Source organism: Xenopus laevis, chromosome 7L (genome assembly GCF_017654675.1).
Source record: "Xenopus laevis strain J_2021 chromosome 7L, Xenopus_laevis_v10.1, whole genome shotgun sequence".
Classification (NCBI taxonomy): domain Eukaryota; kingdom Metazoa; phylum Chordata; class Amphibia; order Anura; family Pipidae; genus Xenopus; species Xenopus laevis.
Window position 1 is genome coordinate 734,315 of NC_054383.1, and position 27,929 is coordinate 762,243.

The 27,929-nt window shown below is 49.0% G+C and overlaps 2 protein-coding genes across 2 annotated transcripts; one reads left to right on the top strand and one right to left on the bottom strand.

Annotated features, from left to right (window-relative positions):
- Positions 1-170: 170 nt before the first annotated feature.
- Positions 171-27,904, top strand: add3.L (adducin 3 L homeolog; the record flags this gene model as incomplete). The annotated part of the gene is given in 15 exon segments (NM_001091606.1): positions 171-216; positions 13,563-13,771; positions 14,981-15,119; positions 17,283-17,434; positions 17,935-18,015; positions 18,210-18,359; positions 19,610-19,753; positions 19,828-19,926; positions 20,014-20,196; positions 21,482-21,742; positions 21,828-21,947; positions 22,547-22,633; positions 23,136-23,238; positions 23,505-23,588; positions 24,778-27,904. Coding segments are annotated over 14 exon segments (2,064 nt in total). The 3' UTR covers positions 25,050-27,904.
- LOC121395742 (octapeptide-repeat protein T2-like) lies at positions 837-5,055 on the bottom strand. Its single transcript, XM_041570022.1, has 2 exons — positions 4,485-5,055; positions 837-949 (listed from the first exon to the last, which is right to left on the bottom strand). Exons 1-2 carry the CDS (start codon positions 5,053-5,055, stop codon positions 837-839), a joined length of 684 nt encoding a protein of 227 aa, XP_041425956.1.
- Positions 27,905-27,929: the final 25 nt, after the last annotated feature.

Consider the following 27,929-nt stretch of genomic DNA (forward strand, 5'->3'; position numbering starts at 1 on the left):
AAGCAGAGCAGCAGAGCATTAGAGTGTATGAGAGTGTTGTGCTGTTTGGTGACATATAATCATTAGTGTGTGGGTTCAGGTGAGGGTGTGAGTAGTACAATACTCGGTTTAGTAATATTAATATGCAGTATGGCAGCTTCAGCACTAATTAATATTGTATGTTCCCTGCAGGTGAGACATCAGTGAGGCAGAGGAGCCTGCTGCACACGTGTTTGGGTAAGTTCCTCTTTAAACTGTGAATAACATTTAGTGCTATTGTGTGTAATCACCCTACAGACTGGCACCCACCTCTCGCACACCCTAACTTAAATGAAGGTAAAGATATGTGGTGCAGAGAGAGAGAGATTCGGCCGTCTCACGTATGATGCTCCATAAAGAGAGGTCCAAAGGCACATAGGACTGATGTGAGCAACGTTGCCTTGTGTGTTTAATGTGGGGTGCAATGTTTCAGGGTCACGCCCCTTTATTAAGCAGCATAAAGCATGAAAAAGGGTGTGACCCCGAAACGTTACACTCCACATTAAACACACAAGGCAATGTTGCAGTCAGTCCCGTGTGCCTTTGGATCTCTTTATGGAGCCCCCTCTACTGAGCCAATGGGCTTTGTGGCAGTGAGTGAGGGGGGACACAATAAAGAGGGGGTGCCGTGTGTAATGGGCAAATGCATTGCAGAGATACGGAGTGATATTGTGCTCGTGGGTCACTCTATAAGCAGAACCTCGTCACTGTATTGTGTAAATGTCCCTGTAGTTCTGCACTTTCCTCATTGCTCCTCTATTGCTCCATGTGTTTGTTCAGCCCAATCATTGTGCAAATATTCCGCTCCTGACAACCCCTCACTGTTGCAGCTTCTTGTGCTGCTGCTTCTTGTTGTGCTGCTGCTGCTGCTTCTTGTTGGGCTGCTGCTCTGGGACTGAAGGAAAGTTCTGCCGCTGTAGCTCCCCTTCCTCTTTAATTGAAATATAAAATAGGATTTCTGATCTATTCACCTTCAATCCTGTGACATTGTGTGAAATAATAGGTCTGGGCTGAGTGCAGGTACTATAGGGGCAGGTACTATAGGGGCAGGTACTATAGGGGCAGGTACTATAGGGACAGGTACTATAGGGACAGGTACTATAGGGGCAGGGCAGGTACTATAGGGGCAGGGGTATTTGGTGACAGGTATTTTGGGGGGGAGCACAGGTATTTGTGTTATTGTCACTGGGGGTATAAATCCCATTATATTCAGTGAGTGCTGATCAGTCAGTTTTGCTGTCACACATTGAGTAGCCCTGGGGCCCCCACTCTCTATTAGACTGCGGTAATTCCTGACTGTGTGTTACTGGTGCAGGGGGTGCTTTTGGGTTAGTGGTTAGTGGGTGGGGGTTTGTGGGTGGATGTTGATGGTTTCCTGTTGTTGTGCAGCAGGGGGGGGGAATATCTCTCTTATCTCTCTTCGCTCTCTTCTTCCTTTATTAACATAGTGCCTGTCCCATACATTTACTTACTGCCCCAGCACAACTGCCAACTGGCAGCCCAGGGGAGGGGCCTATATTGGAGGTGCTACTGCCAGTTGGGGTGATTGATAGTCTGGGTACAAACGCAGGCCGATATCAGCCAATCAGCTGGCTCCTGTGTCTGCAGGGAGAGGCATGGGCTATTTGTGTGCAATAATCACCCCTGCTTGTACCCTTACCCCCCACATGTTATATATAGTACACTCATGGGGCAATAGGGGCCACATTAGCTTGAGCTGAGGGGGAGGTTGTGCTGATGGGAGAGACACCACATTCCTGCTTGGGGGGGGGGGACCGATAGGGAGGTGTCAGTGTCTTATGCCTTCTCCCTGCTTGGGGGTCCGACAAAATCTATCCGAACCCGCACACCCTGCCCTGCAAAATACAATAATCCCTGCGGTGCTGAATGATGGAGGGCCGGCACCTCCCAATCCAATGGGCACATGAATATTCACTGGCACATGTGGCAAATACAAGCGGGGGCAATTTATTAGTGAAAAGGGGCTTTACCCCCCCCCCCCCCCCCCCGAAAAGTTGCTTTGTCACTAATAAATTGCAAGGGTTTCACCCTACTTTTATTTGCCACTTGTTGCCCTGCTCGGGGGTGTCGCTGGGTAATGGAATTTCATCCATAATACCCCCCAGAAAAGTAATGGTTTGTTACCCCAGTGACATTTCTTTTGTACTTCCCATTGGCATTAGGTGTGGGGGGCATTAGGTGTGGGGCAATAGATGTGGGGCAATTCCCTAGGAATGAGCTGGGAGATTGGGGAGGTGCCATTCGTGATTTGTCTGTGCAGAAGGGAACTCCTTGCTGTTACTATGGAGATGCAGTGTGAGTATGTGCAGGAGCTGTGGGGTTAAATCTCTGGCCAGTGATTGGTTTCATTCTACATGGAGTGGATTGTCAGGGAAGGGGTTAAGTGCTGGGTGTTTGGGATTTTTTCCATCCCCCTTTTCCTCTAAATACTGTGACCTGTGGCAGCTCCAGCCCTGAGATAAGTTTCCCTATCTCCCCCCCCCCCCTGCTTATTCCTGGCCTGTCACATAAATGTGCTGGGGGGTGAGACAGTCACAGTGGGAGTGTGAGACAGAAAGAGACGGTCACTGGGGAGAGGCATTTGGGGAGGGAGGAGCCGAGTATTTACAGTCCCAGTGTTACTCCCTCACTTGCTCCTGAGATCTGGGGACGGACAGAGGCTGCTCATCTGCCTGTACAACACCCCTGTATTTCTGGGGTTCAGGTTAGTGACACTTCATTGCCAGGGTCGGGGGGGCTGTGGGATTATTGGGTTGGTACCAGGGTCGGGGGGCTGTGGGATTTTTGGGTTGGTGCTGGAGAATTAGAAGGTTCAGTGAGGTGCAGTTGAGTTGCACAGTTGGTTCCCCCTGCTGATACACCGCTGATTATAGGAGAGTCGTCTGAATTCTGATTGGTGTTGCATCAGTTAATGAGGGGATAGTGTGGGACCCCTCACTTCTCTGGTGTCATTACTCACATTCATTCCTTACACCCCCCCCCCATGTAATTACACACCAGCAGCTGCAACAAATGGTTTGTTGCTTTGTCTTGTACCTGATTCTGCACTGGGGCCTCACACCCCCACCCATACCTGTAGTGCGACTGAGTGTGAGCGAGTGACTGAGTGTGCGAGCGACTGAGTGTGAGTGTGCGAGTGAGAGGAAATTTCCGCCGTTATCAGGGGATTGGTGGCCCCTCTGTTCAGTTTCTCAGCAGCAAGTGTGAGTGTCGGGAAGCAGAGAGGAGTCGGTGTTATTTTTGGAAGCCTGATCTGGGGCCCCGGGGCCAATAGGCTGATGTACATTCCTGGGGGGAGGGGGTGTTACTGGGGGACAAATGACTTTGGAATTCTGGGGATATTGCCATTGGCAGCTGTAATGTAAGTGGCCTGTCACTGGGGGGTCGTACCCAGTCGTTATTGTGATCTCTGCACCCCCAGAATGCTTAGCAAGTCATGTGACAGACCTACCTGTGTTATACACGACCCCCCATTAGCCATCACTCCCCTTGGGCTACTCCTGTGGCAGATATGTGGGTGTAAGGGGGGTGCTGGGAGTTGTAGTTGATTTGCTGCAGATCTGTTGGATATCCATTGGCACTTCCCAGGTAAAATCCCACATGTGTTGCATTGGGGGTGGGGGGGGGGGAGGAGATGATTGTGGCTCCAGACTGAATGAAACAGGTGTGTGATAGTAAATTGCACCCCCGCCCCCCAGGAGAAGTTTATAATCACTGTCCCTTTAAGTCTCAGCGCTGGATGGAGCAGTGACCCCTGTGTTTAGTGGATGAGGGTACATGGGGGGGGCATCTTGTATCACCTCCAGCTCTTGTACCATTGGGACTCCCAGAACTCAGATGACTGTTCCACAACAACTGGAGGGCCACAGATCCCTGATACCCCTGCCCCAGTGGCCCCTCTTGTGTGAGTGCAGCTGTGCAGTTAGAGGGGCTCTGTTTCTGGTTTGGGGGCTTTTTCTTTTCCCCGAGGGACACAATGAACTTTCTTTGGCTACGGCTTCTCATGTGATTTCACACTCGACTTGTGTCACTCACACCCTTTTCTCTTCTCCACTTCAGCCGTGTTCCTACTTGCCCTTTACTTTTACTTACTGCACTGCTGTCTCTCCTCTCCCACTTCTACCTGCACTCACTCACTGCACCCCCGGGCGTCTACATTTATACCTGCCTGTCCAATATCTGCCCCCCAACTGTCACATAATACAAAGGCTATTGTGATACTAAACTCTATAGTTAGTATAGATATGGGGATATATCATTTATGTGACAGTAGGGAGGGCTGTGTGTATGGGGCTGGGTTTTACTTTGGAGGGGTTGGACTTGATGGACCTAATTTAACTATGTAACTGTCTCTCTCTCTCTCTCTCTCTCTCTCTCTCTCTCTCTCTCTCTCTCTCTCTCTCTCTCTCTCTCTCTCTCTTGCCAAGCCGCTGTCTCTCTCTTGCCAAGCCGCTGTCTCTCTCTTGCCAAGCCGCTGTCTCTCTCTTGCCAAGCCGCTGTCTCTCTCTTGCCAAGCCGCTGTCTCTCTCTTGCCAAGCCGCTGTCTCTCTCTTGCCAAGCCGCTGTCTCTCTCTCGCCCCGCTGTCTCTCTCTCGCCCCGCTGTCTCTCTCTCGCCCCGCTGTCTCTCTCTCGCCCCGCTGTCTCTCTCTCGCCCCGCTGTCTCTCTCTCGCCCCGCTGTCTCTCTCTCGCCCCGCTGTCTCTCTCTCGCCCCGCTGTCTCTCTCTCGCCCCGCTGTCTCTCTCTCGCCCCGCTGTCTCTCTCTCGCCCCGCTGTCTCTCTCTCGCCCCGCTGTCTCTCTCTCGCCCCGCTGTCTCTCTCTCGCCCCGCTGTCTCTCTCTCGCCCCGCTGTCTCTCTCTCGCCCCGCTGTCTCTCTCTCGCCCCGCTGTCTCTCTCTCGCCCCGCTGTCTCTCTCTCGCCCCGCTGTCGCTCTCTCGCTCTCTCGCCCCGCTGTCGCTCTCTCGCCCCGCTGTCTCTCTCTCGTTCTTGCTGCGCCACAGTCTGTGTCTGTTCCATGTTAGCAGTAGAAAGCCTGTGTGTGTCAGTGTAGAACAGGTGTATGAGAGACCTCAGGAAGGAACCGTAGATGCATTTCCCAACTGGGTTCCCCACGCTGCCCCTGTGCCCAGTATTGTACTTTATTCAGCCTCCTCCTCCTCCTCCTCCTCCTCCTCCTGGCAGGTCACATTTCCTTAGTGCAGTGTTGTGGGGCAGGAATCCTGCAGGCGCAGTGCATCAGACTGGGGGTTGGGAGGGAATTATTTTGGCTGGTTCCTCACTGGGATGTACATTGGGCAGGTGGGCCCCCGCAGGAGATATACCTGTAAGTGTTGCCACTGTTTGTGGGAGGAGTTGTATATAATGAGCATCTCAAGCACTCAGATGAGCGAGGGGGGGGGGTGCTGGGTATATTGGGGTACAAGAGACACCCACACTCTCCTCTGCAGTTAATCATTATGTCCCCCAAGGGATAGAGCAAATCCTGCTCACATATTTGGCTCAGTGCCTGGGAAATGTTTCTAAATATAATGTGCTCTAGGGGTCTCGCTCGGGGGGGGGGGGATTTGACACCTGAGCTGACAATTAGCCCTAGTGTCAGAGATTGGCATGAGATGTGGCTACATTCCTCCACTGCCCTTCAGCTTCACTGCTATCTCAGGGCACTTTGCAAACAACATGGCAGCTCCTACCCTATGTATAAATACCTCTATACTGAGACGTAATGTACAGTAATAAAGTGCTCTTCCTGCACTCTGCTATTGAACTGCAAATCCCAGCATTCTCAGCCAGCAGTGACAAGAAAATGGGCCCCTTTCAAGGGCAACTCCACCCAAAACCTGTTTTTATTTATTTACTTTTTTATGCCACATGAAAGAAAATCTAATTCCCAATGTCCATTCATTCCTCATTCTTACTGGGTTTTGAGTTTGTATTGTCTGCACTCCTGGGTACGACTCCTGAATCAATGTAGCAGTAGCCAGGTGTTTAAAGGGGAGTTACCCCTTATGTTAACTTTTACTATGTTATAGAATGGCTGATTCAAAGCAACCTTTCACTTGGTCTTTATTATTTATTTTTATTTCACTGACCCCATCTAAAAAACAAATACTCTGTAAGGCTACAAATGTATTGTTATTGCTACTTTTTATTACTTCTCTTTCTATTCAGGCCTCTCCTATTCATATTCCAGTCTCTTATTCATATCAATGCATGGTTGCTAGGGGAATTTGGACCCTAGCAACCTGACTGCTGAAATTGCAAACTGGAGAGCTGCTGAATAAAAAGCTAAATACGTTAAAAACCACAGATAATAAAAAATAAAAACCAATTGCAAATTGTCTCAGAATATCCCTCTCTACATCATAGTAACAGTTAATTTAAAGGTGAACTACCCCTTTGAGACTTGAATACAGTCCAATACAGCTATATTATTTGCCAAGTCAGATACAAATGAGAACAGTAAGGGGGGGGGGGTATTGGGGAAATATCAGTCATTCTGCAAAAGAACCAGTTTGGGGTGCAGCTCCCCCATCAGTTGGCACATGAGTGTAATGGTATTTGTATGGCTGGGGCAGGTTATCCCTCAGTAATATCCAGGGGACTATTTTGGGGTATTGTTGTTCTGCCTCATCTGCCCCCCCCCTGCAGATTAACCCTTTCATACCCCAATCAGTCAATGCAGGGATGTTAAAGGCCCCTTGTGAAAGAGTAGAGGCTCTTTACTTTCCTGATGGATTATATACTCCCATACTACAACTTGGAAGTTGTAGTATGGGAGTATATTATCCATCAGGAAAGTACTACTATGTACTACTGCTGAGTACTTACCAGAACTATAAGTACTTACTACTGCTGAGTACTTACCAGAACTATAAGTACTTACTACTGCTCAGTACTTACCGGAACTATAAGTAGTTACTACGGCTGAGTACTTGCTGGAACTATAAGTAGTTACTACGGCTCAGTACTTACCGGAACTATAAGTAGTTACTACGGCTGAGTACTTGCTGGAACTATAAGTAGTTACTACGGCTGAGTACTTGCTGGAACTATAAGTAGTTACTACGGCTCAGTACTTACCGGAACTATAAGTAGTTACTACGGCTGAGTACTTGCTGGAACTATAAGTAGTTACTACGGCTGAGTACTTGCTGGAACTATAAGTAGTTACTACGGCTGAGTACTTGCTGGAACTATAAGTAGTTACTACGGCTGAGTACTTGCTGGAACTATAAGTAGTTACTACGGCTGAGTACTTGCTGGAACTATAAGTAGTTACTACGGCTGAGTACTTGCTGGAACTCTATCCTGCTGGAAAGGGACTGGGTGGGCTGACTGGTTTTTCTGCTTTTCTCCTCTTTGCTAATCGGCTGCTCTGTGACTCTCTGTTCAGTTGTTTCTCTCAGACAATTCTGCTTCTCCCCAGCCTGCAGGAAGACCCCCATTGTGTTGTCTGTATCTGAGTAAAGAGCCCATTGATGGGGGGTCCGAATAGTGATGTGGGGGGGGGGGTCAGGAAAACTGAACCCGCTGCCAGTGGGTACCCACATCTTCTGCTCCATCTTACCTCTAATTCCAGGACAGGGGATGTTGGGGAGCACTTTCTTATTCTGACCCCCATCCTTCCCAAAATTCAACCTGAGCCCCCCCAACCTGCAGGTAAACTGGTGGCTTTTGGGTCAATGCATTATGGCTGCAGTATAGTCTACCAGCCTCTACCTTCTGCTGGCCTCAAGAGCTTGCAGTCTAATTTGTTCTGATCTAAGGTGTGGGAAACATTGCAGCTTGCTGTAAAAAGGAAGGTTAGACTGTGTTGGCCTTTGGTGAGTGTTAACTGCTAGATTGTAAGCTTCTGAGACCAGAGTACTAATAGCCGTGTTGTCTGTTGGGGGCTTGCTGCTTTCTTGGCCATGCTGGATGTTACTCACTGGGTGGGGGACTAACACTCAGGAAATAAGATGCCCCCACCCAAAATCTACATGTGGGAAGAGAGGTGTCGGACTGTGTGTTGTGCTCGGGGCAGGGTGGGGTTGCAGGGAGTAGAGAGGCCGTATATGAATGAATTAGTGGGTGACTGGGAGTGATTGCTATGATGCTGCTGATGTACAGGTCTGTTGTTAGTAGTTAGGGGTGCAAGTAAAGTCTGGTACCCCATGAAACCCACATAGAGCAGCCCCTAAACTCTGCAGACTACAGCTCCCAGCATGCACTGGAAACCATTCACTTGTCTCCCCCTCTCATTGGCTGTGTTGCAGGCTGGTCTGGGTTTATTAGAGTTCAGGGGCCCCTCAGTGACAGCGGGGTCTCCCCATCTGGCCGCTGTTTATATGTGTGTCTCATCCATTTCCTCCCTCCGGTCCCGCTGCCCCCGGCCCCTGCGTGTGTGTTTGCTGACCTCTAGTAGTGCAGCAGCCGAGGAAGTGGCGGATGGAGTTCAGGAGAGGAGTGGGAGTAGGATGTGCCCTCACCTCATGGGAACTGCCCCAGTGTTGTGACCCGTGTGTGATGTGCACTGCTGGGGGGCCCCTCTTTCCATGGCACAATAGAGCCCCTACAATCAGACTTTCGGTGCATTTCCATTAAAAGATTGGCTGTTGTGGCTCTGTATGGGCCCCTCCCTTAGCCAAGCAGTCCTTCTGTGTAAGGCCTGGTCCATAGAGCTTACACTCACTCCACTTAATACACTGGGGGATGATGTTGGAATTCACTGAGCCATATGCAACCTGTGCTGCCTGTTGGTTTATAGTCGGCTCATGGGCACCGCATATTGGGACTATTCGGCCCCATTGATATTCTTATACACAGGTATCCATAGTTATACATTGTAACACATTGATATACATTGTAACACATTGTTACACATTATTATACATTGATATACAGTTACACATTATTATACATTGATATACAGTTATACATTGTTACACATTGTTTCACATTCTTATACACAGGTATCCATAGTTATACATTGTAACACATTGATATACATTCTTATACATTGATTTAGACTGTTATATATTCCTATACACAATTGTTACGCATTGTTGCATGTTGATACACATTCTTATACATTGATATACATTGTTACACATTCTTATACATTTGTTATACATTGTAATACATTGTTACACATTGTTGTGGTTTCTATTTACTCAGTGCCGACTGTACTCAGGGAAAGTCTTGGGGGGGGGTATTTTTTGGGTCAGTTTAGAGGTGGATCAGACGGGGGAGGGTAAGTGGTTCATCAGAGATACATCCCCCAGTTTGGGAAGAGACTTCCTGTCAGGAAATGTGCATCGCTTTTATCTTCCTGGGGAAACGGCACTTGCAGGGAATGCGCGTCACCGGGGGCCACAGCTGCATCTGACGGGGGCTCTGGGTTTGTTCTTATTGGGGTGTCCCTGCCAATGAATAAATGTGGGGCCATTAGTTCATCTGGAGTCTTAACTTTCCCACCAGGATCCCCCTAAACAGAGAAGAGGGGGTGCAATGTGTACCACACAACCCTCCGTACCACACAATGCCCATCCCTGTGGGGGTTAATTCACAGCTCTGTGACTGCTATCACTTATACAATGAAGTATGGGGGGGCACTGTACTTCTCTCAGTCCTGGGGGGGGTTAGAGGGCCCCGTGGCTCCTGTTTTGCAAGGGAAGAGATTAGGAATGTGATCAACTCTATTAACCCCCTCATCACCGGAGCAGCAAGGCTTTCTCGCTCACTAAGGATGCTGGCGTGCAGTCATACAAGGGGTTAATAAGGGTGTGTTCCCACATACTTGTGATCCTCCAGCTGTTTGTAATAAAGGGGAAGCGAATCCCCACATTTAGTTCTGCGCCAGAAATGGACTGTGTGTTTGTGCAGTTCCACAGCCACGTGCCCCCCCTGTAACCCCGTGTGATCATCTGCCCCCGGGGTACATTGTCTCATCTCTGTGGCCCACACTTTCCATCTGCTTCCTATTTGGGGCCCGGACTGAGGAAAGGGAGAAGCACAGCCCCACTGGGGGGCCCACCCGCTACCCCCAGGCACAGTGATGGGTGCCAGTAATCTCATAGGGCAGGAAAGGGGGTTAATAAGTGAGTTTTGTAGAAGTCGTGGTTTCCTGGAGTTTGACTTCCTTTAGCCTGAGAACTGGCAGTTGCTCAGCCCCCGGGGAGTAGGAGCCCTTTGATAAGAGCCAGAGCAGCGCCCACTTACTCTATTTACATAGGAAGCCCCTCCCCATTAAGGCCACGGGGCGGGGGTAGCCTGTATTGCTGGTATGTGTAGGATGAGGGTGAGAGCAGTAGTCGCACACAGCACAGGATTACTTTCCCTTTGGGCTATTCCACACGGGGAGATAGCCTTGCGTTTGCGGTCGCGGCGACAAAGCGCCGCGCCAGTCGCCGCGACCGGCGCAGGCGACAGTTTTGTATGGGCGCCTATGTAAAAACGCCTGTGCTAACCACACGAGGCGATGCGCTTTTCAACAGTCGCCTGAAAATGCCTCGCCAGGCTTTTTCAGGCGACTGTTGAAAAGCGCATCGCCTCGTGTGGTTAGCACAGGCGTTTTTACATAGGCGCCCATACAAAACTGTCGCCTGCGCCGGTCGCGGCGACTGGCGCGGCGCTTTGTCGCCGCGACCGCAAACGCAGGGCTATCTCCCCGTGTGGACTAGCCCTTTAAAGGGGTTGTTTACTTTTTAAAGTAACTGTTCGTATAATGTAAGAGGGATATTCTGAGACACTTTGCAATTGGTTTTTATTTGTGGTTATTTTAGCTTTTTATTCAGAAGATCTTCAGTTTGCAATTTCAGCCATCTGTTTGCTAGGGTCCAAATTCCCCTAGCAACCATGCACTGATGTGAATAAGAGACTGGAATATGAATAGGAGAGGCCTGAATAGAAAGATGAGGAATGAAAAGTAACAATAACAATACATTTGTAGCCTTACAGAGCATTTGTTTTGTACATGGGGGTCAGTGACCCCCATTTGAAAGCTGAAAAGTCAGAAGAAGGAGGCAAATAATTAAAAAAACTATAATGGATAATGAAGACCAATTGAGAAGTTGCTTAGAATTGGCCTTTCTCTTACATACTAAAGGTTAATGTGAAAGTGAAGCACCCCATTAATGGAAAGTTTGTTGCAGCTGATTCTGTTTAAAGGGTAACTGCTCCGTCTGTGCGTCCTGCTATGTCACATGATCTCACAGCGCCCTATTACCCAATGGTAAAAGACTCTTTATATCCTAGGGATGTCATGTGACCGGGATGTTCCGGATTACCCGATTTGTTGCGCTGTTATTTTGGGTAGAAGTGATTGTCGATATTGTTCCCAAGATAAAGGGCAGATTTGGGATAACAATTCCCCTGCTTGGGGCAGTTTATAAATGGCAATTGACAGTTGCTGCCAACAGGCTCCTGTAGGAATCTGCTTTTGTGATCCCAGCGGCCAAATCCCACTGGCCCAACTCCCAGCACCCAACTCCCTGCGGCCTTGGCCCGGCACACACCAGTCAATAAGAGTCAGTGGGGCCAATGGGCATTTATATTCTGGGTACCAGCCCTTATGCTGCAGTCAGACCCTCCTCTTTAAGAGACATTGTGGGGCAAACCACTCTAATTATAAGGGGAAACCACTCTAATTATAAGGGGAAACCACTCTAATTATAAGAGGAAACCATGCAACTGAATTCCCAGCACCTTTAGGTACATGGGTACAGCCTCTGCCGTTGCAGAGTGGGAACCAATAGACAGAGAGTCTGTAGCAGAGATTGCCCGCGGGCCATAAGCTTTATTATCTACAGAATATCCTGGGTGTATTTGGCCTTTAATGGGGAGGAGTCTGTCTTGTCTGCTGGGGTGGGATGGGGCAATTATTGGGTTCTATCCCTCCTCGGTCCCATTCTGACGCATCCAGTGAAATAATCTCACACTGTGATGTCATAGCCTCCCACAATCCTAATGTGGCTAATGTCTGGGAGTGGGGTTACTCTTTACATTCCAGAAGGAGTGTGTCCCTCCTGCTGCACATAAAGTGTTAACCCCTTGGCTCGCTGCTCTGACATGACTTCATGGGCCCCTGAGTGACTGGTACAAGGACCCCGTGTCTCTTCCACAAAGAAATCTCTGTTTTGTGTCACGTTCCACAGGAGAGCTTCTGTTGTTTGTACTGCGTTTCCATGGAAACCGCCCAAACCCTCATGTAATCGCATGCTGCAGTGCAGGGAGGTCGCATTGTGCTTTTCATGTGACTCCCGAGTCCTGTCCCCTATCTCCGGCCCCGCTCCTTCCTACTGAGGCCGGTACCAGCAGTGCAACCCCTTTGCTCAGTATGTCAGAGGGGAGATCAGCAGTGCAGCCCCTGTGCTCAGTGTGTCAGAGGGGAGATCAGCAGTGCAGCCCCTGTGCTCAGTGTGTCAGAGGGGAGATCAGCAGTGCAGCCCCTGTGCTCAGTGTGTCAGAGGGGAGATTAGCAGTGCAGCCCCTGTGCTCAGTGTGTCAGAGGGGAGATCAGCAGTGCAACCCCTTTGCTCAGTATGTCAGAGGGGAGATCAGCAGTGCAGCCCCTGTGCTCAGTATGTCAGAGGGGAGATCAGCAGTGCAGCCCCTGTGCTCAGTGTGTCAGAGGGGAGATCAGCAGTGCAGCCCCTGTGCTCAGTGTGTCAGAGGGGAGATCAGCAGTGCAGCCCCTGTGCTCAGTGTGTCAGAGGGGAGATCAGCAGTGCAGCCCCTGTGCTCAGTGTGTCAGAGGGGAGATCAGCAGTGCAGCCCCTTTGCTCAGTATGTCAGAGGGGAGATCAGCAGTGCAGCCCCTGTGCTCAGTGTGTCAGAGGGGAGATCAGCAGTGCAGCCCCTGTGCTCCGTATTTCAGAGGGGAGATCAGCAGTGCAGCCCCTGTGCTCAGTGTGTCAGAGGGGAGATCAGCAGTGCAGCCCCTGTGCTCAGTGTGTCAGAGGGGAGATCAGCAGTGCAGCCCCTGTGCTCAGTGTGTCAGAGGGGAGATCAGCAGTGCAGCCCCTGTGCTCAGTGTGTCAGAGGGGAGATCAGCAGTGCAGCCCCTGTGCTCAGTATGTTGGAGGGAAGATCAGCAGTGCAGCCCCTGTGCTCAGTATGTCAGAGGGGAGATCAGCAGTGCAGCCCCTGTGCTCAGTGTTTCAGAGGGGAGATCAGCAGTGCAGCCCCTGTGCTCCGTATTTCAGAGGGAAGATCAGCAGTGCATCCCCTGTGCTCAGTGTGTCAGAGGGAAGATCAGCAGTGCATCCCCTGTGCTCAGTGTGTCAGAGGGAAGATCAGCAGTGCATCCCCTGTGCTCAGTGTGTCAGAGGGGAGATCAGCAGTGCAGCCCCTGCCCTTCTCTCAATCCATTGCTGGGTGTGGGGGTAACTGTCAGGCTGCTGCAGGCTACACTGCTGACTGAATTTCCTATCAGTACTTTATATAGCACATGGACCCTGCTGCAGCCCTCCTGCATATTCATAGCAATTGCCCTTTATCACTTTCCTCTATCATGTCTTAAACTCAGACTCTCCCCCATACAGGTGACACCCACAGACTGAACATGACTTCCACCCAAGGAGTGATCACAGCCCCACCCCTTCCCAGCATGCCTCACAAGGAGGGCTACTTTGACCGTATCAATGAGAATGACCCCGGCTACATCCGCGAGAGAAACATGTCCCCCGACCTGCGCCAGGACTTCAACATGATGGAGCAGAAGAAGAGGGTCACTCACATCCTAAAGAGCCCCGTGAGTTCCAGTGCTCCCCTAATCCCTCCCCCATGGGCCCTTTCTGCCCCACTGTAATACTGAAAGGGTTAATCAAGAGCTCCACCGCCCAGGGGCACTCTCTGTACTCTCCCTGTCTCCACTGAGCTCTTTGTGCTGCTGGAAGGGTTAATTGTAACTCAGCATTTACTTGGCTCCTCCCACATATACTCCCCCCCCCCCATAGCCGCACGTCGACCCCCGTATTTCCTTCTTTTATTCAGCCCATCTCCCCAATTCTGCACAGTCAGCGGCTCCCCCGTGATTTCAGCCCCCAGTAGTGAGGGGGTCCCTGACAGGTTGGCACTGGAGACCCATTTTGGGGGGGGGGTGAGTAATTCTTTCCATTCTCCTCTCGCCTCGTTACACAATCACAATTGGGGTAGTGCGGGGGCTGTCAACTTTAACCAGTTTGTGGGATGTACATAATAAAGTTGTGCCCCTCCCATCACAAGGGGGGGGCAGTCTGATTACTCCCCCTGGCTCAGGAAACAGGACACCCCAAGGAGTTATACTGCACCCCCACACACGCATCCTTATTTCTTGTACCCCTGATTGGAGACAGTGAAACACAGGCGGTGGCAATGGAGGGGTTAATGGCGGGGGTGGGGCACAGGTTGCTCCCAGTTGGCAGAAGCTGTGGCTCTGGGGAATGTGCAACTGTCAGTTCTGTGCCCCCGGCCTGTGCCCAACCAGGGGGCCCTTAATGTGCCCACAAGCCCCAGGCCTCAAAAGGGTCTCACCCCTATGCATTAGTGAATATGCCCTAGTGTCTCTTAGCTTCCCCTTTAATCTCATCCCAATGCCCCGTGTGTGTGGGGGGAGCCCAGCAGCTGCCATTGTGCCCGTGCAGCAGGACTGGTGAGTATAGTGATGTGGGCGTGTAAAGGGGCGTGACTCACCTGTGACATGCGCTGGAGAACACACCCACATATTCACTAATGCATTTGAGGATTAAAGGGGAAGCTAAGAGACCCTAGGGCTTGTGTCATATTCACTAATGCATTGGGGTGAGATTAAAGGGGAAGTTAAGAGACACTAGGGCTTGTGTCATATTCACTAATGCATCGGGGTGAGATTAAAGGGGAAGCTAAGAGACCCAAGGGCTTGTGTGGCTTTTGCTCTTCTTCTTGGGTGGGAGATGCCATGCTGTTTAGCATAGACCTGTATTGTGCCCTCCCTGTGCCACAGGCTTTCCGTGATGATCTGGAGACTCTGATCCTGGACCAGATGAATAAGGGCAACACCCCCACGGAGTTACTGGCCCTGCAGCAGATCTCTGATTATATCACCGCCAGCGCCATCTCTGGCTTCTCCTCCTCACAACTTGGTAAGTTCTGTTTTTTTATGTCTGAAATGTCTTATTTATTCCTGTTGTTGCACGGATGGAGGTGGCACAGTATGGGTGCAAGGCTCTCCCCCGGACTCTCCCCACTCTGCTAAAGCAAATCATAATGCATAGGAAATGGTTAACAAGCATAAGAGCTTGCACTTTATAGTGGCCCACATGACTGGTGGCGCTGTTCTGTTACATTCCTGGGGAAACACTGGGGGTTTGATGTTGCTGGTGGGAGCTGGTACTGCAGCCACTCTCTAATAAACTCCCAGCAACCTCTAAGCCCCCAGGTTAATGTGCAGGGAGTTCATGGAACAAGTCAGCTGAGCCCCGGTGCAGAGTGGGCAAGCCTGCAGAACTGGCAGATAAGACTGTGCCAGGCCATAAAAGCAGTTGGACTTTGTACAAAGAATTATTATATTTGGGCAGGGCACCCCTTCCTGTCACCCATATTTAGAGTCAGGTGAAGGCTACAGACAGGGTGATATACAGGAGAGACATCCATGTGTTGTTTCCCATCCTGGGCTCTCCCTGGGTTACATTCCTAATTCCCAGCACAGGGATCCACGGCCTCTGCTGTCTGCTGGGAGTTATAGTTTGGCTTCACATTGTGCTCAAGCTTTCCCTGATATACTGGTACTGCTGAATACATTGTCTGATGTCACATGGGCCAGGTGAGCCTGTACTGTATCATAGGGGCATTTGGGCACATACTTTATCCCATAAGAACCGCACACAGAGGAGCAGCCTGGGGATGAGGTCCAGATGCTTTTGGGCAGTAATTACTGCTACCGTATCCCATAACCTGACTGCCCTTACAGTAAAGAACCCCTTCCTATACTGATGGTGAGCTCTCCTTTCCTCCCCACCAATGAATCACTCATTCCCCCTCTCTTGGTAGGGAATCCCATAACCTGACTGCCCTTACAGTAAAGAACCCCTTCCTATGCTGATGGTGAGATCTCCTTTCCTCCCCACCAATGAATCACTCATTCCCCTCTCTTGGTAGGGAATCCCATAACCTGACTGTCCTTACAGTAAAGAACCCCTTCCTATACTGATGGTGAAATCTCCTTTCCTCCCCACCAATGAATCACTCATTCCCCCTCTCTTGGTAGGGAATCCCATAACCTGACTGTCCTTACAGTAAAGAACCCCTTCCTATGCTGATGGTGAGATCTCCTTTCCTCCCCACCAATTAATCACTCATTCCCCCTCTCTTGGTAGGGAATCCCATAACCTGACTGTCCTTACAGTAAAGAACCCCTTCCTATGCTGATGGTGAGATCTCCTTTCCTCCCCACCAATGAATCACTCATTCCCCTCTCTTGGTAGGGAATCCCATAACCTGACTGCCCTTACAGTAAAGAACCCCTTCCTATGCTGAAGGTGAGATCTCCTTTCCTCCCCACCAATGAATCACTCATTCCTCCTCTCTTGGTAGGGAATCCCATAACCTGACTGTCCTTACAGTAAAGAACCCCTTCCTATGCTGATGGTGAGATCTCCTTTCCTCCCCACCAATGAATCACTCATTCCCCTCTCTTGGTAGGGAATCCCATAACCTGACTGTCCTTACAGTAAAGAACCCCTTCCTATGCTGATGGTGAGATCTCCTTTCCTCCCCACCAATTAATCACTCATTCCCCCTCTCTTGGTAGGGAATCCCATAACCTGACTGTCCTTACAGTAAAGAACCCCTTCCTATGCTGATGGTGAGATCTCCTTTCCTCCCCACCAATGAATCACTCATTCCCCTCTCTTGGTAGGGAATCCCATAACCTGACTGCCCTTACAGTAAAGAACCCCTTCCTATGCTGAAGGTGAGATCTCCTTTCCTCCCCACCAATGAATCACTCATTCCTCCTCTCTTGGTAGGGAATCCCATAACCTGACTGTCCTTACAGTAAAGAACCCCTTCCTATGCTGATGGTGAGATCTCCTTTCCTCCCCACCAATGAATCACTCATTCCCCCTCTCTTGGTAGGGAATCCCATAACCTGACTGTCCTTACAGTAAAGAACCCCTTCCTATACTGATGGTGAGATCTCCTTTCCTCCCCACCAATGAATCACTCATTCCTCCTCTCTTGGTAGGGAATCCTATAATTTTGGTACAAATCCTGGGGATGATTGTGTAAGGTCTGTTGTTGTGTAGGTGTGGGGACGGTGACCCCGATTAACGACATACACCCGGTGGTTGAAGGCACAATGGGTAAAGGAGAGAGGCTGGCGCGCTGCAAGTTGGCCTGTATGTACAGACTGGCGGATCTGTTTGGTTGGGCACACCTGGGCAATGCCTATATAACGGTGAGTGGCACAGTAAGGCTTCGGGGGGGTAGAGTTGCCCTGGTACAACCAGTAAAACAAATAGGGGGGCATCTGCTGATTGGGTGCAGGGGGTTACTGAAGCAAGAGTCTGTTTGCACCCCTAGAACTGCCCACATTATTATAACTGGCATCAGGTGGCAGCAGTCCTTTAGATATTCCCTAAAACAAACAATTTGCAATTGGTCTTCTTATTCTATATTTCAATTTGTCACATTATTGCAAGCAGAAAGCAGTTTACTGTAATGGCAGCATTTGCCCCGGGTCTCTGGCAGAGCAGGAACCTCTCCCTATGGGTTAGTTGCTATGGGTTACTAGACCCACCTGCATCTGTTTCTATACATTGAGACTGAGCTGCATGACAACATCGAAGAAAATCAACATAGAAATAAAATGTGCGATTGAATTGGTTGGTGCTGAGGGCGGGGGGGAATGTCAGTGACCACACCTAATGCCGCCATGTTGTGTTTGGCGCTTGGCAGGTGAGAGTCAGCAAGGAACAAGATCACATCCTCATTATGCCCAGAGGCCTCTCCTTCTCAGAGGCTTCAGCCTCCAACTTGGTAAGTAGCCTCCCCCAGACTCCACCCCTTCTATCTGCTGCCTGGCTCCACCCCTTGTATTTGACTCTGTTCCACCCTTACTGATTGTATGTGCTGCTCTGGCTCCACCCTGCCATGTACAACTGCAATTCTCCCCATTATTGTATCTTTCTCTGTGACACCCCCATCCAAATCTTCTGCCCTCTCTGCTGCAGGTGAAGCTGAACATAATCGGAGAGGTGGTAGAACAGGGGAGCACAAACCTGCAAGTCGACCCTTCTGGCTTCAGCCCACACGCCGCCATTTACTCCACTCGCCCGGATGTGCGTTGTGTCATCCACATCCACACGCCCGCAACTGCTGCTGTGAGTACTGGGCTACTTGCCTCCATTTCTGCCCACGTGGGGCTACTTGTGACTGGTTTGCCCTGCTCAGGCACTTGTGTGTTTTGGGGGTGAAACACCTGCACTGGGGTGAGCGGCTGTTCCTCATATCCAACGGGAAATATTCCAGATTATCTGTTCATCTTGCAGTGTCTCATTCCAAATAATGAGTGGTTGCTAGGGCCAATTACTTTAGCAACCAAATAATAGCATATATATATAGTGTGTGTATTATATAGTGAATAAAGTACCCCCTCTTGTAAAATATAAGGATATTATAAGTTACTGAGGAGTTTCATGACCATATAAAAGTACGAGGCCGAAGGCCGAGTTATACAGGTCATGGAACTCCGAGGTAACTTCTAATATCCTCATATTTTACAACTGGGGGTACTTTATTTATTATAATACACAAGTTTCAGTGAGTCATGTGACAGAAATGACATCAGAACTCACCGTTTATAACTGATGACATCACAACTCACCGTTTATAACTGATATAATTTACAAGATATGCATGGCTTTTGTGTATTATAAGGATATTATAAGTCACAGAGGAGTTTCATGACCATATAAAAGTATGAGGCTGAAGGCTGAGTGTTTTTATACAGGTATTGTAACCTCAGAGGTAACTTCTAATATCCTTATGTTTTACAACAGGGGTACTTTATTTATTATAATACACAAGAGCCAGGAATATCCTGTAAATTATATCCTTACGGCTCTTAGTGATGTCATCGGTTATAAATGGAGCTTAGTGATGTAATTTTTTTGTCACATGACTCACTAAAACTTAGTCGATTATAATAAATAAAGTACCCCGGTTGTAAAATATAAGGATATTAGAAGTTACCTCGGAGTTCCATGACCTGTATAAAAACACTCTTCCTTCAGCCTTATACTTTCATATGGTCATGGAACTGGTCAGAGAGTGTTTGTGGTCTGTATAGAGCGTGCATGACTGGTTTCCGCAGGTCTCCGGGAGTGGTTTACTCTGTGTGTTTGTGCACATAAAGTTTACATAACTAACCCACTATAAAGGAAAACTGAAGCCGCACCCAGACAGAAGCTTTTGTTACTGATTAAACAGAGAATGTCTGACGTTGCCACTCGGCGCCCCCTGCAGGCAGAGCTTGGAACATTCCCAGGAAGCACATGCACAGAACGTTCCTGGGCCCCTGTTGTTGGGCTCCGGTTCTTGTTGTTTCTTACTACTTGATTATTGTTTCCAGGTCTCCTCTATGAAGTGTGGAATCCTCCCCATATCCCAGGAGGCCATGCTGCTGGGGGACGTGGCCTATTACAATTACCAGGGGTCTCTGGATGAGCAGGAGGAGAGGATTGAGCTGCAGAAGGTGCTTGGGACCAGCGCTAAGGTATTATTTGTTCAGGGGATCTGGTTTCAAGGGGAAGTAGACATTTACTCATTGATGGTCCATTGTCTTTGCAGGTTCTGGTGCTGAGGAATCATGGGGTCCTGGCCCTGGGGGAGAGTCTGGAGGAAGCGTTTCATTTCATATACAATGTGCAGCTGGCCTGTGAGGTGCAGGTATGTCCAGCAGGGGGAGACACTCTAATCCCCAGCACTTCTGTCTCTCTGCACTGACCTCACACTGTGTCCCCCATCCCCCTGCAGGTTCATGCACTGGCTGGAGGAGGAGGGGTTAAAAACCTGGTGTTACTGGATCTGGAGAAATTCAAACCCGCCACTTACTGCGTTGCTGCGAATGGAGCGGGCGGAGTTAACATGGAAGGGGATCACAAGTGGAAAGTCGGGGAGTTGGAGTTTGAGTCCCTCATGAGAATGCTGGATAATCTGGTGAGACTCTTGGGTAATGGGGAGATCAACCAATCAGGGGGCAGCTCCTAGTGTCACCCAGAGATCTGCTCAATCCCCCCATGTAACCCCCAGCCCTGATCTGGGGTTCCCCAGCTATTTCATTTATCCTTATTGGAATCAATTTATAGAAAGACTCCTTATCTGTCCTGTGCATTCTGGATAACAGGTCCCATAGCTGTATATAGTTATATGTAGGGATGACTGAAGCCACTATTTTGGATTTGGCCAAACCCCCAAATCCTTAACAAAAGATTCGGCCGAAACAGGTCCGAATTTGCATATAAAATTATTGGTGGGAAGGGGAAAAACATTTTTACTTCCTTGTTTTGTGACAAAAAGTCGCACAATTTCCCTCCCGTCTCTAATTTGCAAATGCAAGTTCTGATTGGCTTGATAAAGGCTGAATCCTGGATTTGGTGCATCCCTAGTTATGTTTGTGGGGTACTAGTGGGGGTTCCACTACTACAGGGGCATCTGAGAGCCCATACTCCCCAGTGCTGTATATAGAGGGGTGTATACATCACACACATGGGGGGCAGTGCCTAATATTCCCCAATACTGTATATAGAGGGGTGTATACATCGCACATATGGGGGGCAGTGCCTAATAGTCCCCAGTGCTGTATATAGAGGGGTGTATACATCGCACATATGGGGGGCAGTGCCTAATAGTCCCCAGTACTGTATATAGAGGGGTGTATACATCGCACATATGGGGGGCAGTGCCTAATAGTCCCCAGTGCTGTATATAGAGGGGTGTATACATCACACATATGGGGGGCAGTGCCTAATAGTCCCCAGTACTGTATATAGAGGGGTGTATACATCGCACATATGGGGGGCAGTGCCTAATAGTCCCCAGTGCTGTATATAGAGGGGTGTATACATCACTAGGGATGGGCGAATCTGAGCCGTTTCGCCGCCGGCGAATAGTCGCAGACGCCCATTAAAGTCTAAAAATTTTTTGACGCGCATCTTTTTTCTCCCTATACATCACACATATGAGTGGCAGTTCCTAATACTACATTCACTTTCATATAATGTTATCTCATTGTTTGTTTTCTTGCCTCTCGTCCCAACTATAAAGTATGTGTGGGTGCTGCCATGCTGCTAATAGGGAGCAGTTTTCCCTCCTGACTGGGTGAGGTTTCTATGACTAATGTTGGCCAAACTGTCATTCAGCTGTGCCAGTCAGTGTTTTGTAGGTGCCCAGCTAATGACACACTGGATTGGCTCTTCTGTTATCCGCTTGTTGTCCCCCCCAGGGCTACCGCACGGGCTATGCCTACAGACGCCCCCTGACTCGGGACAAGCCCCGGCACAAGAGCGACGTGGAGATCCCGGCAACTGTCACGGCTTTCTCATTCGACGAGGATCCCATGATGCAACACTCCCCCCTGAGACTCATCGCTCAGAAGCAGCAGAGAGAGAAAACTCGTTGGCTCAACTCCCCCAACACCTACATGAGGGTCCGTGTCCCCGAGGAGTCGTACAGTGGGGAGATGAGCCCCCGCACCAAGATCATGGTGAGATCCCCTATATACGTTATACGTGCCAGTGAGTATAGAGACTAGACCTACACTGACATCTTGTTCTTATCTCACTCCCCAGTGGATGAAGGCCGAGCAGCAGAATAAGACGAGCAGTGGGTTCCCCATCAAAATAGAAGACCCCAACCAGTTTGTCCCACTAAACACCAACCCCACCCACGTCCTGCAGACCAGGAACAAGGTCATTTGTCTTTCTAACCCCCCCAGTCCTGTGTGTGATACCCCAACGTCTGTGTGTCCTTTATACTCTTCATTCTCTGTGTGTGGGGGGGGGGGCATTTACCATCTGTATTCTGATTGACATTGGAAGTCTTTGCAGCCAATACCCAATGATTTGATGGCACAGTTATACGTGAGATGCCCACACTGTGAGTGGAATGTGGGCTCATGCCTGTGGCCAGTCAGTGCCCTTTACTCATGGACCTCCTGTTGGGCCCAAGTCTGGATTTCTGCTCAATGCTCTTTAAAGGGGTTTGTTCACCTTTGAATTAACTGTTTGTAGAATGTGAGACAATTTGCAATTGGTTTTCATTTTTTATTTGTGGTTTTTGAGTTATTTAGCTTTTTATTCAGCAGCTCTTGAGTTTGCAGTTTCAGCAATTGGGTTGCTAGGGTCCAAAGTAGCCTAGAAACCATGCACTGATTTGAAGACAAGACTGGAATATAATTGAAAAGTTGCCTAGAATTGGCCATTCTATAAAATAAAGTTAATTTAAAGGTGAACCACCCCTTTAAGTAGAACCTGAGGCAGGAGAGTGACACCATGTTTGTTTCCTGCAGATCCGGGAACAGAACCGCTTTGACCTAAAGACGGCCGGGCCACAGTCTCAAGTTCTGGCTGGGATCGTGGTTGAGAATCCGAGTCCTGTAAGTCACACTGATACTGCGCACGTCTAACTGCCACTCACCTACTACAGGCACTTGGTATAGTCCGGTAGCAGAGCCCCCTGATATACATTGTCTCTGAGCATATAATTCTTATAAAAGCGTCAGCACTAGATGTTCCATCAGAACCCCAGCAGCAACACTACTTATCCTCTGAGAGCAAAGCACTTGTCTTATAGTGCCCTCTAGTGGAGATTGGATAGAACAGATCTGAATGTAGGAATAGCTGCATCAATATGCGCCCAGGAGCAGCAGTCAGGAATCTCACAGATTTCAAGTGAGAGCATTGAGATTTCTATACTGATGTGAAGGGACCAGTAAAACCGGCTTTTATTCTCTACTGGCAGAGGCTGGTTCTGATCCGGTTATTGACTAAAGCAGAAAGAGGGAGAGGCGGCTAATGGTTCCATTTTGCTGCTAATCTTGCTCCCGTCTCCATGTTTAGTTCTGAGACCCCTTCTCATCATTTCATTTCCCTTTACAGCAGTATCAGTTTGAAGAAGACGAAAATGCTCCCCCACTCCCTCCCAACCCGTTCAGCCAATTACTGGAAGAGGAGACTGAGGGATTGGACAGCAAGGATCTAGGTGAGCATTAACCCCTTCCTGCTTGTTTTCTGCCTATTAAATCTCTAACCTCTCACACTGTGCATGAACTGAACCATGACATATCGACATTTCCCAGCATCCCACTGGAAGCTGAGCTTGGGAGACTATGCTGGGAGTTGTAGTTCTAGTCACTGCTGGTTCAGGAGTGCATGTTCCACTGCAAGAACTTACCCAGTGCTATAGAGGGTCCCAGCAGCCTTTGCATGGAGTTCTGCATGGCCACTAACCCACATCTTAACCCACAGATGCTGATCCAGAATTAACCCCTGAAGATGCTGCACCAATTGTAATAACTCAATCCCCACCCCAGACGCCAGTAACCAGTACAGGTAATTGGGTCACTATTGGGAGATTAGGGGAGACAGAGCATGGAATGAGCAGACGCTATATACAGCTATATAGATATAGTGGCCAATTTAGTTCTGTTATAGCCCAATGGAAGAATGAAATCGTAGTCACATGGGGCTGTCGCACCCTGGAGCTGCAGTTTTACTGTATAAACCAGTGGAATGAGGCAGGGGAGGTGATTGGTTGTTCGCGAGTTGAAATAAAATGACTGCCCCATGTGACAAGGCTGTTTTCTGATGATACATTTGTACATTAATTGCAATCTGTATTTCCTGCGAATATTTGCTGAGATTAAATCCAATATGCTCCTAGGGGGCAGGAGTAATTCCAGGGAATATTTCCCAACATTAAATCCAGTCTGATCCTCAGAGGAGGGAGGGATTTCCTACTAATACTTAATGAGAATAAACCCAATCTGCTCATCAGGGGAGGGAGTAATTCCTGGGAATATTTTCCAACATTAAATCCAGTCTGATCCTCAGAGGAGGGAGGGATTTCCTACTAATACTTAATGAGAATAAACCCAATCTGCTCATCAGGGGAGGGAGTAATTCCTGGGAATATTTTCCAACATTAAATCCAGTCTGATCCTCAGAGGAGGGAGGGATTTCCTACTAATACTTAATGAGAATAAACCCAATCTGCTCATCAGGGGAGGGAGTAATTCCTGGGAATATTTTCCAACATTAAATCCAGTCTGATCCTCAGAGGAGGGAGGGATTTCCTACTAATACTTAATGAGAATAAACCCAATCTGCTCATCAGGGGAGGGAGTAATTGTTGGGAATATTTTCCAACATTAAACCCAGTCTGATCCTCAGAAGAGGGAGTAATCTGTATTTTCTGCTAATATTTGAGGAGACTAAACCCAATTTGCTCCTAGGGGGAGGGAGTAATTCTGGCTAATATTTGCTGAGATTTTGCCCAATGTGTTCCTTGGGGGAGGGAGTATTTGTTGAGATTAAAGCCAATGTGCTCCTCAGGGGAGGGAATATTTGAGATTTTGCCCAATGTGTTCCTCAGGGGAGGGAGTATTTGCTGAGATTGAGCCCAATGTATTCCTCGGGAGGGAGTATTTGCTGCTAATATGAAGTGTAATCTGCTCCTCGGGGGCGGTACTGTTTGCTGCTGATATTTTCTGAGACTGAGCCCAGTGTGTGACTGTTACAGAACATGTGGTGGAGTTGATGTTCCAGTCGGAATTGTTGGCCGTGGTGAATGGGAAGGAGATCGGGGGCCACGGGGAGGATCCGAGGGTGCAGGTCGGCCACGTGAATGTGGGGGAGACGGTGGAGATCACAGTGCGACCCTCAGACAAGATTATTGAAGGGGATTTAACCCCCGAGGGCTCACCCTCCAAATCCCCCAGCAAGAAGAAGAAGAAATTCCGCACCCCGTCTTTCCTGAAGAAGAACAAAAAGAAGGAGAAGCTGGAGGCCTAACGGTCACTTGGGGACAAATCCACTAGATTTTGGGGAGCAGGTTCAGCCCCTTCTCCAGTGTTGGGGGGCACCTGGGTCTCATTGCACAGCGTTTGTTAAACTTTGCTTCATTTCCTGGTCTTTCTGGAACACCAGCGTATTGGGCCCTTCCCAGGGACTCTCCTCTCATCGTGGGGCTCATTCATGTTTCCAGGGGGGCGAGTAGTGTGACCCCAAGTTATTTTATCACTTATTCCTCAGATTCCCCCGGGGGCACTTCTGTCCTATAGCAGAATATATATATATTTTATAGCCACAGTTTTAGCCTAAAGTCTGCGCCTCTAAATTGCTTATCCCTGGCCTGCAAAGGGTGCTGGGAGTTGAGTATGTGCTGGGAGTTGAGTATGAGCTGGGAGGGGCAGTACTGATCTAAGGGTCTCTCTGTATAAGGGGGAGGCCGTCCTGTCTAATGGCTGCAAATAGATTGGGACTCCCAGCATCCTCTGTATCCGGCTGTCTGTGGCTTCAGCTTGGCTGTTACTTACAGAGGATTCTGGGAGTTGTAGTGTCTGAGAAGCTTCAAATCAAGGCCCACCCCTTGCTGCTTTATTAAGGTGCCACTGTTGGAGGGGGAGGGGCAAGGGTGATGCTTCTTAAACTAAAGTGATTTTATATAAGCCCCCCCCCCCCCCCGTGAGTGCAGGGAGTTTTATAAATGGGGGGGTTAATTATTTTATATTTACTTTTTTATTTCACTGGTAAGAGATGCACCCCTAGTTCTCTGCACCCCCAGTTCTCTGCACCCCACAGCGTATTCTGCCCTTAATTCTTCAGTGTAAAGGGGAAGTAAACCCCGATATAGAATGTAATTGCCAGCCATTCTCCCATTCATTCATTCTTGTTACAATAAAAATGCAAGTCCCTCTGCACTGCTGGCCCTGACTCCATACACCACTGAAACAAAGTCGTGCATGCGGTGAGTCTAAGAGACAGGTGTGTGCTAAGCTTTGTGGGAAATGGGAGGCTTGGCAAGCGCTGACTAGTGGTACATGTAGCCAGAACCAGCAGTGCAGAAATAGCAAAGGATGTACAGACACTGCTGCCAATAGTTATATGTAATGGTCAACCCAATGAGAATGATTGGATATTGGGAGGTTACCCAGAATTCCATTTTCTTGCAATGTTATATATTTGGGTTTATTTCCCCTTTAAAAGCAAAGGGCAAAAAGTAGGGTCATTGGTTTCCCATTAGTAAATGAGTCAGATATTAGGCACAATATGAAGATAGAATGGGGTGGGGCAAGGCTTAGCTGTGGGTGTGGCCAGACTGCTTTCCTGGGAGGAGACTAGTGTGGGGGAGGGGCAGACCTTCAAGGTTATACCTTCCCTCAGTCTTCATTGCATTCCACGTGGCAGTTGTGCCCCATGGATACTTATTACCACTCTACACCAGCCGCTTTTATCTCTCTTTAATTTTACACTTTTATTAGCAGCCGGCTCTGGGCTCTTGTACGGGCCCCGGGGCCACATGCTTGTAGTATGTCTTTACACGCCACTTCCACAGTGTAACTATAACATCCATGCACAGGAGCTGCCATACTATTTGCTCCAGCTCAGACGCTCAGACTAGAGATCAGTACTACCCCCCTTCTGCTCAGCTTCTCTTGTAGAGGATTCTGGGAAATGTAGTTCTTGGCAAACTGACCCCAGGGAGATTGGCCACAGGCCGGTTCATGTAAAGCTCTTACTAATGTGCGTGGGATTTAAATGTGAAATACTGGGGGACACAGTTTGGGGGGTGATTTGAGTTGGTCGTTTGGTTAAAGGAAAGAGCCAAGGGGGGAGATTTATTAGACAAGAGAGTTTAGCTGTGAGCTTTGGGTGCCACCGACTGTCCCCTAATAGCTGCAAACACTATGGCAGCTCTCACCCCTACACTTACACCGCCACGCCCCATTACTATCTTACTGTGCATGCTGGGAAATTCAACCTTATTCTTCTTCTTATACTTTCTCTTTAAACAGTGCCCCCCCCCCAGTGCCATCAATTGGGGACAGTGGGCGGAGTCTCTGCACGAGGGGTTTTGGGGGGAGGCCGGGATTTGGGGCAAATAGAGAATGTTTTACTGAACCAAAGATTCCTGACCTGGGCCAGTCTGTTCCCTCTCTGTGCCCCTTCCTATATAAATATATAATGAATTCTGGGCCACCCCATCAGTAGCCATTAGTAGCCACATTCTATTGCCCAGGGCCAGTTCAGTGGGTGGAGCACAAATACCAGATTGTCCCCATTATTAGCAGTGGGCTGGGACAGGGGCGGAGTCTTGCTCCAGGATATGCAGGGCTGATATTAAAGGGGCGGGCTCTAAGCAGTAAAATGTAAGTGCTGCCATTGGACGAGGGTCAGAATTGGGACTGTTTCCTGGGCAAAGCCTTGTGGGTAACGGGCCCCAGACTCCAGCTTTAACTGCACGTGGGGGTACGGGCACCACAGAGGCTGCTGGGAGTTGTAGTACTTGAGCATCACTGCACTAGGAAATCTTTCCAGTTACAAAAAGCAAATTTCCCATGGTCCCAAGGGGGCGCTGGAGAGTGAGACGTCGCCAATCGCTGGCGTTGTGGGAGGGGCCCAGTGTATATCTCTATGTTTTCTATGATATAAATGCAGAGTCTATATGAGATTATATGGGACCGCTAGTCGCACCTTTCTTCTCCCGCTCTATGTATCACTTTAGCGCAAGGAATGAGCCACCGGAGAAACGTAACCTAGAAATAGCCGACCAATTGCAACTAGTCGTGTCGCTAATTCATGCGCAATCACAAATAAACAGTATTTTACCTACAGATTTTGTACTTTGTAATAAACATTTAATCTTGCCCCAAATTCTTTTTCTTGCCGGAC

Excerpts from the sequence above, each read along its gene's own strand:
- LOC121395742 (XM_041570022.1), bottom strand. The coding sequence starts at position 5,055 with ATGGAACAGACACAGACTGTGGCGCAGCAAGAACGAGAGAGAGACAGC. Across the intron at positions 950-4,484 it reads AAGAGAGAGACAGCGGCTTG|AGGAAGGGGAGCTACAGCGG; the intron begins GCAAGAGAGAGA and ends TTTCAATTAAAG.